At 34.7% G+C, this 16,033-nt stretch overlaps 1 protein-coding gene and 1 long non-coding RNA gene across 2 annotated transcripts; both read right to left on the reverse strand.

Annotated features, from left to right (window-relative positions):
- On the reverse strand, positions 1-1,071 carry LOC149969022 (uncharacterized). The gene has a single exon (XM_090169933.1). It carries the CDS (start codon positions 1,069-1,071, stop codon positions 1-3), a length of 1,071 nt encoding a protein of 356 aa, XP_090026059.1.
- Positions 1,072-14,300: 13,229 nt separating this feature from the next.
- Positions 14,301-16,026, reverse strand: LOC149969023 (uncharacterized). The gene is made up of 2 exons (XR_016480746.1): positions 14,918-16,026; positions 14,301-14,871 (listed from the first exon to the last, which is right to left on the reverse strand). It is a non-coding gene; the product is annotated as an uncharacterized LOC149969023 (long non-coding RNA).
- Between the last annotated feature and the right edge of the window lie 7 nt (positions 16,027-16,033).

Below are 16,033 nucleotides of genomic sequence, written 5' to 3' on the forward strand. Positions count from 1 at the left end.
TCATACTATGATAATTTCTTTAACCCAACTGTCAAATGAGGGTGGATATCCCTTCCAACGTACTAATTTCTCAACTTGTCCGTCGGGAGTCCGCCTGCTTCTTAAAATCTTCGCAATTATAAACGGACAATTTTCCAGGTCTTTACCGACTCGCTGTATTTCCTCCTTGTAGAAAACGCCCGTAATGAGCTCAGAGTTGAGATCACGTAGCTTATATACCGGCGGATCTCTTGGAATTCTTTGAACTACACGGAATAATTCTTCCGTCCAATTCGCCAAATATCCCTTTTCAAATGTTTTCTTATTTTTACTCATTCTAACAATATCTCCGATCTCAAATGGAAACGAAATTGGCGGGGAAAAATTAATTTTCCCATACAAATTTTTCCAGACCTTATCCGAATTTTCCGGGGAAACATCAACTGGTTTACATTTTATAGAGCTGTGATAATTATTGTTGTATGATCCAACAAGTTCTTTCAAAACATCAATATATTTATGGGTATTATTTTTAGTAAAGTAACGATACATTCGTTCTTTCAAAGTCCTGTTAAAACGTTCGACGACGGACGCCTTTAATTCTGAGTGCGTTGCGAAAAATTTAATGTGACTTTGTTCGAAATATTTTTGAACAGCGGAACACACAAACTCACTACCGTGGTCGCTTTGAACTCTTTTGGGTTGACGTCCAGACGTTAGAATATTTTTAAAAGCCTCCACCATTGTCCGTCCCTTCTTATTTTTTATTGCTACTACAATTGCGAACTTGCTGAATACATCGATACAGCAGAGCAAATACCTATACCCTTTATTCACACGAGATAAACTTTGCAAATCGGCCAAATCAATTTGCCATTGGTCGTCAATACCGTACACAATAGTTCGATTCCTCTGAAATACACGTCTAACTGGTTTATGCAGCGTGTATGTATCTTGATTTTTAAGGAAATTTTTTACATCTTTCAACGTCACCTTTACGCCTTTCGATTTAGCCTCATGATAAAGCGCTTTGACACCTCCAAAGGAACCAGACTCCCGGACATTGAAGTATATATCCTTTAGTCTATCCATTCCGCGTGCAGTTTGCACTACTATAGTTATGAAACACCACCTCAGATATTTCGAAGATTATTATTATGATTATGATTAAGAAAGCGGTCAATACTTTCGGATTTTTTAAGAATGAATCAGTAAGACTGGTTACAACAGCAGCTTCCATCGCACTACCGTCCATTAGGATGGATAAGTTATAAGTGAATAGAAAGTAAAAATTGATTTTCATAATATGTCAAATTTTATTCGAAACGTTACAAGACAATCCAATTTTGAAACCCATTACCAATCATATTACTATCATAATCGTCATTTTTTAAATCAACAGAATCTTTCATTTTACGTTTGTTTTTACTTTTACTAGATATTACTTCCCTAAATAAGGATTTAGGTACATTTTCCTTTACTAAACAATTGTAAAACTCGTCCACTCCGGGAATGATTTTAATTTTTTTAGAGTTTACCGCCCAATACGCCAAAAGATCTATAATATGCGAACCGGAAATTGCATCACCTTGATATATTAATTCACCATTTTCGTTAAACTTAATATTTGTAGATTTCTCTATCCATTTGTACAAGGTCAAACACTGGTCAATATAATACCCTGGTATAGCGGAGGCGATTTGCGTTTCCCAGTTTTTAACTAAAGTTTTTTTCTTTTCTTTCACTCCCTTGTTGAGGCGTTGCTGTAGTTTGTGATTAAAAATATTTAGTTTTTCAGTTTGGTTCAATTTTCGGCGTTCCATAACAATGTTAGGGTCAGTGTGTAGTTCGAGGAGAGAATCCACTTTCGGTATCTGCTCGTGATTTTCTCCCACTTTGGTATTTCCAGTTTGAAGTCTTCGAAAAACTTCTTCCGAAACTAGTAACATTTTACGAGCCATCACTTGATTGCTTTGCTTATTGCGGCGCCTGCCACAGAGCTAAGAATTGAGAGGATTGGGGCCAACAAAATGGGTAAAAATCCACCTGTTTGATTAAGAATCTTTCTTCCCCTTGATGGGGATAACTTTCGATTAAATTTTCGAAGAACACTACGATGTTTCTTCAACCGCTTCTTCTGCTCATCTGAAATTTTTACTGACCCTCGTAAAACATTTATACAACATTCGGCTAAAGTTTTTAACTCTTCATTGCTGGCGTTTTTAATAGCGGCTTTTCTTTGACGCGCTTTTCCACTCGATAAATATTTCAAAAAGTTTATATTTTCTTGCACCCTATTCGACGAAACCATGTTGCGATTTTATGCGCTTTGACGATGGCACAGCGATTGGGATCTTGATGGAACTTACAATGCTCCGGCGGACTTAAACAGTATATGGTAGAAAGACGGGGGCAGCTCAAATCTTCAACGTTTCTAACGTCAACCGTTAAAAATTTTGAGATAACTTCCGCTTTTTCTGTCCCTTTGCAATAGAACGTAGTGGCCCTTTCAAGGATATGTTTCGCGACAGTTTCTCGACTGCTATAAGCGTGTTGACCCTCGTTCCAACGCAAGTCACAAATGTTCCACTTTAACCACCTGCACTGTCTTTTATCCTCCGGTGAGAGATCCGAAAATGGAAATGGTGGTCTGAATGTCCATGCTTGATAGTCTCCCGTTTGGTCTATGAAGAGGGCCACTTCTTTAATGATCCATTCCCCCTTCACTCTATAGAAATTCGCTTCTATAAAACCAGTCATTTCTCAGAAGTCTAAACTGTCATCAATAAATTTTCGTCAAGAGAAATCACTACATTTTAAAGTCGGAATATATTAAAGTTTACTTACATTACAATATATCATAGAAGATAATCACTTCTGCTCTTTGGAGGTTTTCTTTCGTCAGCTTTCCGGATCAGAATGATTTCACCCCAAAGATCTATGTCGCTTTTAAAGGAGTCCTACTGGGGTTAAGGTTCGCTCAAATAATAACATCGTAAAAACCAAAGTACAATGTTGACTGGTAAATCCCAATCAATATTTAGCCATTAATCTAATCGGGTAGATTTAGAAATTGTATTTTTCCACTCATTATTACTACATACTAATAAATATTTCTTCCGATAGATTATTTGGGTAAATAGATAGCCGCTTGCTCTCCTGGTATAATTCCAGACCGAAGTCTATGTTTGTCATGAGTATTCGGTTTCAAATCAATCAACAAGTATCCGTAAGGTTCAGATACGGCTTGTTTGTACGCGTCTATGACGAACTTGCTATTTACGGGTGATATTTGTTTTGCAAGATGATATATAGCTGACTGGTCACGTGGCGATTTAAAAATAACTAAATAGTGTGCATTAAGGTTCAATGTTCGTATCTCCTTACCGGGGTAGTACAAGTTTTGCATTAGAATCAGGATCGAGGTATTGCGGTGATGGCTGACTCTAACGAAGAGATTTGTCACATCTTTGTTATTCGCAATCTCACACAGCAAATCATCAAGTATTACTAAATTCTTTACATTAGGATCAAGAATAGTTACATCTAAAAGTCCTTCAAGAAATTCCACCGCTGGCGAGTAATTCAGAACGGAATTAAACAAAATAGATTGATATTCGGTGTAACACCATATTACTCTCTCAGGAACTGGGTAAATACACGTTTTCATATTCTTAATTAGGTTTGCCACAAACACAGACTTTCCCGATTGGGTTGCACCACTTATTATTCCGTTAAAAGGGTGCTTTAGGCTTAGGTCTATTTCCATGACTAACAATGTCGAGGAACAAAGAATGAATGATATCTATTTAATAAATGTATTTTATTTATAAAAGCATTTTCTTCGAAGTACAAATAATAATAGTTAAAATTTCTTTACAAAATTCGTGACTCAGAAATGTTTGGTTTAGGAATACATTATGCGTGGCATTAATATCGAGAGACTTTACGGCATCAGGGTATGATGTTTCTACTCTCTCGGACCAATCTTGAACTAAACAGTCATGTTCTAATTGTGATGGGAGGGAATACATACACCCGTTGCATTTTAATCGGATTGATTCACGCAGCTGTGACACCACGTTATTTGCGATCAGATCTCGAACCCGTATGGTCTCTCCTAAAATAGTCATTACATTTTCGTACTTCTCAACTAAGTTCGTCCACAGCTCAAATCCAATGTTAAACCCTTTCTTAGTCGGGAAGAGCATTCCGTAGCTCTTTCCAGTTCCAGGAACCATCTCTCGAATGTCCAACACACGTCGGTCTTGATAAGTAGACATCTCGATACGTTTGGTTGCCGAACCTTCGAAGAACGATGTAGAGGGTTGGATAGTTTCGCTTTCCAGAAATGATGTGATCACCATTTGTCTGTTCCATAACTCTTTGAATTCGGTCTCAGTCAGAACGATTCCCGATGAACCGTCCGTTTGTCCCAGCTTTATTTTTCCTTCCGCGGTGATGGATACTGCTTTCTTTGCCGAAATTTGGAAAATATTTGTTCCGGTCCTTCAAATATATAAATATTACTAACGTTCGTTGTCGAACTTGAAAGTTCTAAGTTATTGAAAATAAAATATACTTACATTTCAAAGTCTGATGTTTCGTCTTCTTCGTTGTGGATGTCGATGGAGAGAATAATGATAATGATCTCAGGCTTGTCTTTTATACCCAATTAAGAGTATAAAGGTCGATGCAGAAATAACATATAATCGTCATGGGATTTCCCAGAATGCATTTACGTACTCCAAATGTTTACTTTTATATTTGATTTCGATTATTAATTAACTTTGGAATACAAAAAAGAGTAAAGGTCGGTATTTATCTATTGAATATGGTATTTCTCAATTTGTTTTACTCATATGGAAATTTTAAATATTCCTTTACACCCTGTATCGTTCTGAACTCTGACTTGTACGTCATTAGCCCTCCAGTTGATAAATACCGGAGATAATAATGGTTCAAATTTCAAGTTAATAAGCATACTGAAATGTTGTTTATTTCTTAGAACATGATTCACTCGATCTTCGTACGGAATAATATGTACGGTCACATTGGAGAAACGAACACGCTTCATTATGTGATAGGATTAGAATGAACAAAATAAATATCTATCCTTCGAATAGCGATATACATTTAAAGTTCAGTTCTCTGTCCTCTAAGTACCGATATACCCTCAAAGTTCAGTTCTCTGTCATCTCAGTATCAATATTCTTTTAAAGTTCAGTTCTCTGTCCTCTAAGTACCGATATACCCCACAGTTCAGTTCTCTGTCCTCTAAGTACCGTTAAACAAATAATATATGAAATAGGCTTAGAAAATGTACATGTGGTTCAGTTCTCTGTCCTCTAAGTACCGATATACCCCACAGTTCAGTTCTCTGTCCTCTAAGTACCGTTAAACAAATAATATATGAAATAGGCTTAGAAAATGTACATGTGGTTCAGTTCTCTGTCCTCTAAGTACCGATATACCCCACAGTTCAGTTCTCTGTCCTCTAAGTACCCTGGGATAAGTAAGCAAACATTTGAATCCCCACGGAAATTTCAAATATCACTCTAGGGTAGGTACACGAACTTTTGATTCTCCTTTGAAAAAATCTCCCCCTCGCTCCAGGGTAGGTACACGAACTTTTGATTATCCTTTGAAAAAAATCTCCCCCTAGCTCCACTTGGCTCCTTCGGCTCCCCCACCCTAGCTCCCCTTGGCTAACCCGGGCTCCCCCAGCTCCCCCTGGCTCCCCAAATGCTCAAACATACACTCCCCTACTACTGTCGAGCAATGGCACAAAATTTGCGAGAGATCTATGTTTACATTTATTTGATGCCGAAGACTTAAGAGGAGCCTCCCTAAGAGGAAGGACAAGTAACGCACACAAAAGTACAACGCCTAAAAGGGCATTGGACGAAAAGAAAGTTGATGCAGTGAAGCAGTGATAGGTAAAATATTTTGGGTTTAAATTATCTCAAATTATTCATTTTAAGTAACTCTTTTCAGAATATACACTGAAGAAGTTCCCTACGGCCATAAAGAGGGAAATATCTGATTCATTAGCTAACAAGATAAAAGAAGTGAACAATATGTATGCAAAAATTCTTTTTAAAGAATTTAATCGACATTTTACACGCATGTATTTTAAAATTGTTATAAAATAAATTTTTATGACATTTTAGTTCAGTTTAAATTTTAAAGAACAAGCAAATCGTTTTGGGGCCCTTTATTATATATGAAACATGCCAACTGTATTATTTTAAGTGTTCTTTTAAAAGTTAAAACTTAACTTGCCAATACCTTTAAGACTAAAAACCCAAATTCAACTGAATGTACGTAATTTTTATCTAAATCATACAAAGAAACCCCCTTAGAAAGGCCAAAGAAACCTCCTTAGAAAGGCCAAAGAAACCCCCTTAGAAAGACCAAAGAAAGCACCTTAAATCTAAAAAATACTAAATAGAATTCTAAAAAGCTTCTTTAGAGTATCAATATAATTTTCCTATAGAACTCGAAAGGCATTATATACAAAAAACTTTAGTAATAACTATAGAAAATTGACCCACGTATCTAAAGATATTCTAAAAAAAATACTAAAGCTTTTTCTATAGAGCTTTTTTATAGAGTTCCTCTAAGAACTTTCTTTAGAAAATTTTTGTAAGGGTGGTGGTGCAATATTATCCGCTTTGTTTTCTTTATTTAGGAAACTATAGCGAGCCAAGTTAATGGAGCCGTTTGGAAGAGCCCTGATAGCTACATTGTTACATATCTATTTAACCTGAGCAAGGATTTCTATATCTGTACTTAAATTATTGGGTTACATTGACATTATTTTTTACTGAGATAAAACAAGAGTACATCTGTATGAAAATTGTTTTCCGTCATTTGGTACAGATGAAAATATTACCACTAGAGATATTAAGAAAAATTGGCAGAAACTCCAAAAGGGTGTTTAATGAGAGCTCGAGGAATCTGACATTGGCAATTACGCTTACGCGCTTTTGATTCTCAAATGGATTTTAGAAATCAGAAATTTATTTTAGAATTGGAACTAGTTTCCTCCGATAATTCTGGATTTTCAAGATGAATATAAGATTTCTAAAATCATTTTTCTTTACATTTGTATGGGATTATACGAATATCGAACCTCTCGGGAGAGCTAGTCTCACCAAGGATTCTATATTTTTAGGAGGATAGGAAGTGACTAGGTTCCTATTTATAAACGGCCGGGCGGGAAGAGCGTGGAGTTTAACAAAAGACTGACGTCACTTTTACCGCTTTTACTCACTCCCAAGGCCAAATCGTTCAACGGCGAAATGGGCTTTGGCGCCTTCACGAATCCGTATTAGAATTCAGATTATTTTTTTCTATGACATAATTTTACAGTACTAAAACTTAAATGGAAAAATACGTATTAATTAAAATGGGTGAAAAGAATCGGTGTGTATACTCCTTATGCGAATACGGCGCGGTAAACTGTGGCGAAAATGTTTTTTTTTTTAAGATTTCCAAGGCCTAAAAAAAATCCTAACAAATGTCAGACATAGATAAATGCCTGTAGTAGATACGATTTAGATTTATTCTCTACATTACAAAAACGCACAATGTACATTTGCTCTGTACATTTTGTTGGAGAAAACGGACCAACACTTGAAAACCCTGATCCAATACCCTTCACGGAGAATCAAGAAACCCTCAATATATCAGTAACACCAATATATAATTCTACAATAAAAACAAAAGCCACAATGCCCACAGGCTAATAAGGTTTTTTTTACATATGCAGTTGGCTAGTTCGTATCAAATCCTAAAACCTTAGTTCCATGTCAATTCAGCACCCAGTACCAAAAATAAAGAGACAAACGAGTCAACTGAAAAGATAGTTTCATACAATGTTCAGCACGCCACGTATCAAGAAATCCTAGACATTACCAACGAAGACCACCACATTTAAATTTGTTCTAGCACTGACATTTCCACACAAACTGATTCTCAAGAAAAATACTTAGAAATTGATATATTGAAGTATTAAATGGTCATCTATATTAGTTGCCTTAACAGTTTCAACCAAAAATATATCAACTTGGTTAAAGTATATGGCAAGGAACTTCAAACTACTCATCTCATTTTCAAAGATTCGCCTGAATTCACAAGCATACACTCAGTTTTATCAGCAATTAAAATTCTGATTTGCTGGTTTCTTTGCGTTGGAATTAAAGAAGAAATATTAAAGAGCCAGTTTGAGTTCAACAAAAGGAAAGGATTTATTTAAATTTTCACAAGTCATGTTCATTCAGTTCGTTGCAATTCACTTCTCGTGAAAAATTACCGAAAGAAATACGTGTGCCAAATTAAAAAAAAGCCTTCAAGAGCAACTAGTTAGAAAAAGAAAAATAAAGATTTGGATAGGAGACACAGCCATATGTCGAGAGCGGCTCATCTAATGAAAATTAAGAAAATAACTAGAAAAAATGAAAACTTACAGAAAAAGGTAAAGCGATTAAAAAGAAAGTTTTTAGCTGATTTACGAAAAGGCCGGTCAAGACATAACTGACGACGACGCAAATTGTTTGAAAAATATTTTAAATACACGTGTAAAAAGTCTTCCAAAAGATTCTTACCAAAGGATTTTTATTGAACAAAAATTTTAAATTTTAAAGGCTAAACATAAATCGAACGTAGCTTATGACTTATTGCAATCCTCTGGCTTTTTAGAACTTCCTTCGAAGCGAACACTGTACAACTTTGGCTCCCACATTGGTGCAACAGCTGGATTTTCGAGTGAAATATTTATGGACCTAAGAAAGAAGGTTACAAACTCTGGTTAAAATGATCATCAGAACTATTTTACCTTTATGTTTGATGAAATGAAGTTAAAGGAGGATGTAGTTTTCTAAGTGAATACTGGGGAATTGGTTGGTTTCATCAACTTAAATGCTATAGGTTATGCAATAGAAGAGCTGAAACTTAAAAATCTGGACCACAAGTGGCGTCACATGTATTACAAATAATGGTGAGGGGTATTACTGGCACGTTGAAATATACAGTTGCGTACTTTCCATCTCACAATATGACAAGTGATTAACTTCATAGTATTATCATGGAAGCCATTAGTAAATTGCAAATGAACGAAATTCGTATCTTGGCTGTCTTTTTTGATGGCGCCAGCAAAAACAGAAAAGTGCTGAAAAACTTTGTGGGGCACAACCGATATAAATGGAAAAATGGTTTGAAAGAAGGGTATCGGAAGAGAAACCCAAATCTCCATCCATACAGTCCAATTGATAATCCTAGACTGACAGTAAGATTTTTTAAGCAGTTCACCACGTTAGAAATCGATGTAAAAATATTGACCTATATACAAATTAATTACTTTTTAGTGGTTGGAGAATGAATTCATAAACTACTTTTTGGATTGGGAAATTCAAGTTGCCTATAAAACGAGTGATTTCACCCCTAGCCAAAGTCAAATGATGAAGATGAGTCGTTAAACAGTTGAGGGATTATATACAACAGGTAAGTTCTAATGTTTTTAATAATGATAATTTCTTAATAAAATCAGTACCAGAAGTTGTGCGATTTCTATTGAGGAAAGGCGCTTCATTCGTTCTCACCAATCGACTCAAACGAAACTGTTTAGAAAATTAAAACAAGAGTTAGGAAAGCAACGAAGGTCATTTGGGAATAACGACGCTCCTAACGCATATCAATTTGGTTTGGGAGTTGATAACAACAAACGATTTGATATTGTCAAGGCGCCTAAAACTGGAAATACGTTAGTATTTGGAACTCAGAACAATGTAAAATAGGAAATGTTTTATTATCACAAATGATCATTTAAAATCATTTAAAATATGTAGGAATTTTCATTTTGTAAACTCTGTTTAAAAATCTTCGACAGTTGAAATTTTTGCCCTCTTTTTAATTCTGCTAGAAAACTATAATAGATAGATCGATGAAACCAAATGCAACAAACTTTCATCGAAACTAGAAAACACCTAAAATGCATCAAGCCATTATTAATAACGCAACTTCAACAGCGATCCAACAACATTGAAAATATATTTAATTAAAGGCCGGTTTAAAAAAAACAAATCCCAAGAACAACTTGGCAAGTGGTTTTAGGAATATCCTTTTTTATACGCTAAAGCTTTTAAAAACCTATTTGCGTTAGAAACTGTTTATAATAATGGTTACCACAATTTTAAACCAGCTTTTAATTAAATATGTTGTCGGGTCGCTGTCGAAGTTGCGTTATTAATAATCGCTTGATGCATTTTAGGTGTTTCCTAGTGTCGACGAAAGTTTGTAAACGCGATAATTTTTCCACTTCATAAATATGAATCGACCATTCTGAATTCAAAATCGCGCGAGTCCGTGCCGTAGAACCAATATTTAAAAAGTTGTCAAAAATGGGTTTTGACGGTACCCGCCAAAACTATTAATTTTTGGCGGACGAAACCGATAAATAACGAAAGATATTGGAAAATAAATAATAGTTGCAATTGGTTTCATCGATCTATCTATTATAGTTTTCTAGCAGAATTAAAAAGAGGGCAAAATTTCACCTGTCGAAGACTTTTTAAACAGTTGTACTTTTACAAAAAAAAATTAAAATATCACTTGGACTTATCCATTTTTGTCTTAAGCCTTTCCTTAAACCTTTCTGAGCTTTCCCCCCAAAATGTTTTCTAGTTAAGTATAATTTTAGACCTTTTCCTCTAGTTTTTAGAAAACTCTCAATTAATTTATTTAGCATTGTCTGCCTGAAAATTTCATCTTTGCTAACCTTGGGTTCTTCGTCTAATATCTCTAACCAAAAACTACTTATTTTGGTATGACGGGAAATCTTTTTTAAAACTAGATCCTTGCGATTAGAATTTTCCTCTTGAGTCGTCAATGGCTTTAGTTTGTTATAAAATACTTCCACCACTTCGTCAATAAATTTAAATAACAAAAACATTTAATTTTAACAAAAGTTAAACCACCCCTATTTGGTCGCAAAATCCAACTAACAACATCGGGGATCACAACTCCGATGTAAGGCTGAATATCTTTCGAACTAACTCCCGTGACAGCGAGAGCTTTCGATATGGTTGCTTCCCTTGCACCATTTTTCTTTTGTATTCCGAATGCACAGTTACTCCAACTTCATAGTAGAAAATCGCTTCTTTCTTTTCATCAAGTCCTACGGTTTTGATTTCAGGGTTAAGCGGTGCTTTTTTTCATTATCAATCACAATTTCAGTTTCTTTCCAGAATTAGTTTAAAATGTTCCGAAAAATTCATTTGCAACTGACCTCTTCTGTAAATGGGTCAATCCCAAATATATATCCTTAGGATTGTGTGTAAAAAGCGGTACTTCAGCATTATGACAACAATTTTGTATAACATGTTTGCATCCCAGCATTTTATACGATTACATTGCCAATTACTATTTTTTCGGATTTCGCTTTGGGCCAAGAAACGTATGAAAAAAAGGTTTCTACAACATTGGCCCACCGGCATATTTGCAGATGCTATGCGTTTTTATCCCACTATCTCTATGCGATTTTTGCGTTATATTTTCGGTTTATACGTAGCCACCGTTCGAGGCATAACTCTCGGCAGTTTTGTAGAAAAATGTTAAATGATTCGTCAATCGATGGCCATTATTAAACCCACGATAGCTCAATTTGTAAATTTAAATCGTAGTGCAAGAAAATGGTCGTTTGCGTACTTTAGTGGTGTTTGTCGGTGTCGATTTGATCTTCAAATTTTGGTTCAATTCAAGATTCAGAATTCAAGCGTCATCTCCAAATATTTGATCGTCGACATTTAAAACCTCTTCGATCTGTATTCACTGTCTTCTACTCGGCTTGGACACTTTCAGCGTGCTTTTTTGAGCACCGTGAAATTGTTATGTTCAGAGTCAAATTGATTTATCTCTGGATGAATGACAAAGTGATAAGAATCGTTGTTAATACATTAGTTTCTTGAGGAAGAGCTGCTTTTCATAAAAATTTGATAGTCTGTATATCCTACTGAACAGGGTGATTGATATAGGGTTGAAAACTTGAAATGGATAACATGATTTAAAGTGCAGTAGCTCTTCGGTTGTTAAGAAATAGTGCCCTAAATATGATAAAGGAAAGAGTTCTTGTGTTATTGTACAGGGATGTTGATATTTTAGTAAAAATAACATTTAACTTTTTAAAGAAGGCTTATTAAGTTAATGTACAGGTTGATTTAAATATTGTTAATGATTTAATAATGGGGCGTGGTCATGGGTCTATCTTTGAGTTATAATTATTCTTTGGCTATTAATTTTTAATTGGTTAGTTATGTTTAACGACAGGATGTTTTAGATATGGTTTTTAATATACAGAGTGATTTCCTACCGAACATTTCGCAATTTGAGTAGGTAATGATTTTCGCTTTAATAAATCGTTGTCAGTGACATTTTATAAAGATTGTTGAATCCTTTTTGTTTCGTTATTTACGTGTGATTCACTTTCCGAGGACTGAATGCTCAGTTAGATAAAAACAAAGTGTCATTTCCGTCATCTCATAAATTGTTTGTCGAAAATGACAATCAGTAAAATGTCACTGTGGGAAATATTGTGTCCTTGATCTGAATGCACAATTGTTTCCAAAACACATTATTCTTCATTTTCACATCAACATGTTATGCATAAAACCCAAATATTATTGTTGCTTTTAAGTCGTGCCTAGTTTTCAAGTCTTCTATTTGCCCTGAAAGCTTCAGAAAAGCGACGAAATTGATTTTAAAAAGTAAATTGGTAAGTGATTAAAAATTCCGTACAATATCCAAATAAATTTTAATTCATAAGAATAAAACATTTTCTATTGGTAGTCTATTCTATAAACATGCTTATATTTTACATTACTGAACCCAGCTTTAAAATGTTTAAAGATTTATATTGAGTGCCTAAGCAAATATTGACCAAAATACAACATTTTATGAAACACAAATCGTCTGCCTCTGTTCATCAAAAACCCAACGCTTTTCATACATTTAATGCTTGAGCGCTAAACAATTGTTCTAACTTGACTTTACTTAAATGAATTAAAGGTTGATAAACCGTTCACTATTGAAAGAGGCTTGACTATATTTTCCCTTTAATAGAGGTTCATACAGATATAAAAAAGAAACCATGTATTGTACTCCCCGAGATTAAAAATATATTCGAACGCATTGGTGACGGGTACAGAAATAACGGAATTACGCTGGTTTTTAGACCAATTAATGAGACTTACAATTATTTTTTTAGTAACAAAGATAAACTTGACACGTTGCAACGATACGGTATTCAATCAATGATAAATATAAAATTCCATTCCCAAAGAGTAAGAATGACATGAAAAACAAACGAATACATTCAGGCGCCCTGGCTGGACACGCTGGCCACCAACAACCGAGGTCATATGATTCATACAAATTAGGCTGATAATATTGTCACATTTTATATTTTTTTTAAAAATAAACATTTACGAATTCAAAATTCTGAAAAAACATAAAGACAGTTGATGTCAAAACAGAGATAACGGAGGAGCCTACTTAAAAACTGAAATTTGGTATCCAAAAAAGGTCCTTATTCCTGTGGTTTTTATAATTAGTTTTCTTTGTTGATTTGTATTTTAACCAGAATTCAGACCTGATAATGAAACTAGTCGATATTTTAATTATTTTAAATTTAATCCTTTATTAAAATGGTTTCTAATTTTTCATTTATTTATCTTAATCAACTGCGTCGGTGTCATGATTAACTAACCATAAATATTTTAGGAATATACGGTGATTATATATTTACAGACCAGCGCATTATTTAACGATTAATTCGTGTCTGAAATACGCAAGTGCCACTCTGCGTGCAATAATGTTTGTATTGCTGATCATCGTATCAATAATAGATTGGGAAGAGAAAATCCCCGATCTAGAGAACTGATAAAATGGTAAATCACATTTTCCCAATTGATAGATGATAATGCTCTCTTATGTTTAAATCTATAACACACATTTAGCGTACAGTGATATATTTCACTCCATTTTCACTCAAATAGAAGTGTATAAATCTGAATTTAAATGAATAATAAGTGTTAATTTCTTTTTATTTTAAGGTAAATGCGTTGGTTAGCACCTTAAGAATTTCGCAAATAAATATTCTGAAGCTCCTTTTGTTTACACTTTAAAGAGAAAGCACTATGGTCCATCTGATTAAATAAAATATTTAGTCTTTCTAATTCTTTAGTGTCTTTGTTTTGCATATAACGTACACCTGCCTTCAAGTTTTTACTTTTTATCGTAAGACTGTGTTCCTTTCTCTGGTGTGTTCATCGTAAGTCGGTGTTCCTTTCTCTGGTGTGTTCATCGTAAGTCGGTGTTCCTTTCTCTAGTGTGTTCATCGTAAGACGGTGTTCCTTACTCTAGTGTGTTCATCGTAAGACGGTGTTCCTTTCTCTAGTGTGTTCATCGTAAGTCGGTGTTCCTTTCTCTAGTGTGTTCATCGTAAGACGGTGTTCCTTTCTCTAGTGTGTTCATCGTAAGACGGTGTTCCTTTCTCTAGTGTGTTCATCGTAAGTCGGTGCTCCTTTCTCTAGGGTGTTCATCGTAAGACAGTGTTCCTTTCTCTAGTGTGTTCATCGTAAGTCGGTGCTCCTTTCTCTAGTGTGTTCATCACAAGACGGTGTTCCTTTCTCTAGTGTGTATATCGAAACTACATCGAACCTTTTAAGTTTCCTTCTTCAGCCCTTCGCACACTGAACGGTGTTTGCCCTTAGCAACTGTTGCTGGTACCACCGACGATTTATCGCACATTGTAGTTATAGAAAAAGCGCTGTAGCTGGTGACCTGTTGTACCAACTTCCACTTTTTTGAAAATTTCGACGCTTCTTTCCATCTCTATCTATCCAATTGGATAACGGCGGAAAATTGAAGGTTTTTCTACAAGCAAATTTTGAGGACGCGAGGAACCACGTGAAATATATTTACTTGGTTATATCTAATCAACCAGGAAATAATGGCATATTAATGGTACGGTAAATATTAATCAAATATTTAAAAAAAATGATTTTGTTATTTTTCATTTTGAAAAAATTATATTTTGTTTATCCAATTATCCTAATTTAGTCGATTTGAAGTTACTGATAATGAGTATTTAATATTACGTTTGATCAATGGGAAACGCAATTTAAGTCTCGGCAAATAAAAAAAGCGAATGGGTGATTATCCTGCGTGGTTTTTGTTTCAGGTTATAGCAAACGCGTTGTACCAAAAACCTCCGCCAACGTCAGCGTCAATTTTTTTATCATTGTGCGACGGCCTAAGGAAAGGTTGCCACTTAGGTGGTTAATAGTGCTTCATTCGCTTTGGGACGTATGTACAAATACATTATGAGGCGCCCTAGTGGAAAAAAAGCTTCAGACTGCGTTTTAAAGGCGCTTGAAAAGTGTAAAATATTTGGTATTCATCACCCACACGTTGTCCTTGTGTCAAGTTAGCAACCTGAACATGTTCTAAAAAATTCCGATTGCTTCTCGTGTCCTTATCATAAGTACCATAACACGGTGTCGTTTAAAATATCAAATTAAGTGATACCATAAATAACGTAATAAAATAAGTATGATCATTAGTTTTGTTAAAAATAGTCAAATTAAGAGTAATCATAAGTGACGTAATAAAAACTGCCAAAAATTGGTCAAATTAAGTGTTAACATAAGTAACGTAATAAAATTGTAGCTATTAGTATGTTCATTGGTGAGACAGGTAATTAACATTTTTCGTTAGTACTGATTAATTGTGAACTATGTTTTCAGTTGCATTTAATAAAAATATTAGATTTATGGCCAATTTGCGTGACCCAACCTACCCGCGTACGCGCTTTTGTGATATTTGAATTTACTAACAATTGATACAAGTGCCAAACCAGGTAGCTCAAAAAAATTAGTTTTGTTTGGAAATCAATTTAAATTAACGAGATCACGTTTCTCTACCATACTTTCAAAACCAGGTAACTCGAAAAATTCGACTTGTCTAAAAATTATTTGAAATTAAAGTGTTAATG

Source organism: Leiobunum rupestre, chromosome 1 (genome assembly GCF_980474605.1).
Source record: "Leiobunum rupestre chromosome 1, qqLeiRupe1.1.hap1, whole genome shotgun sequence".
In the NCBI taxonomy this organism is placed as follows: domain Eukaryota; kingdom Metazoa; phylum Arthropoda; class Arachnida; order Opiliones; family Sclerosomatidae; genus Leiobunum; species Leiobunum rupestre.

Coding starts and splice junctions, on each gene's coding strand:
- LOC149969022 (XM_090169933.1), bottom strand. CDS start 1,071: ATGGATAGACTAAAGGATATATACTTCAATGTCCGGGAGTCTGGTTCC.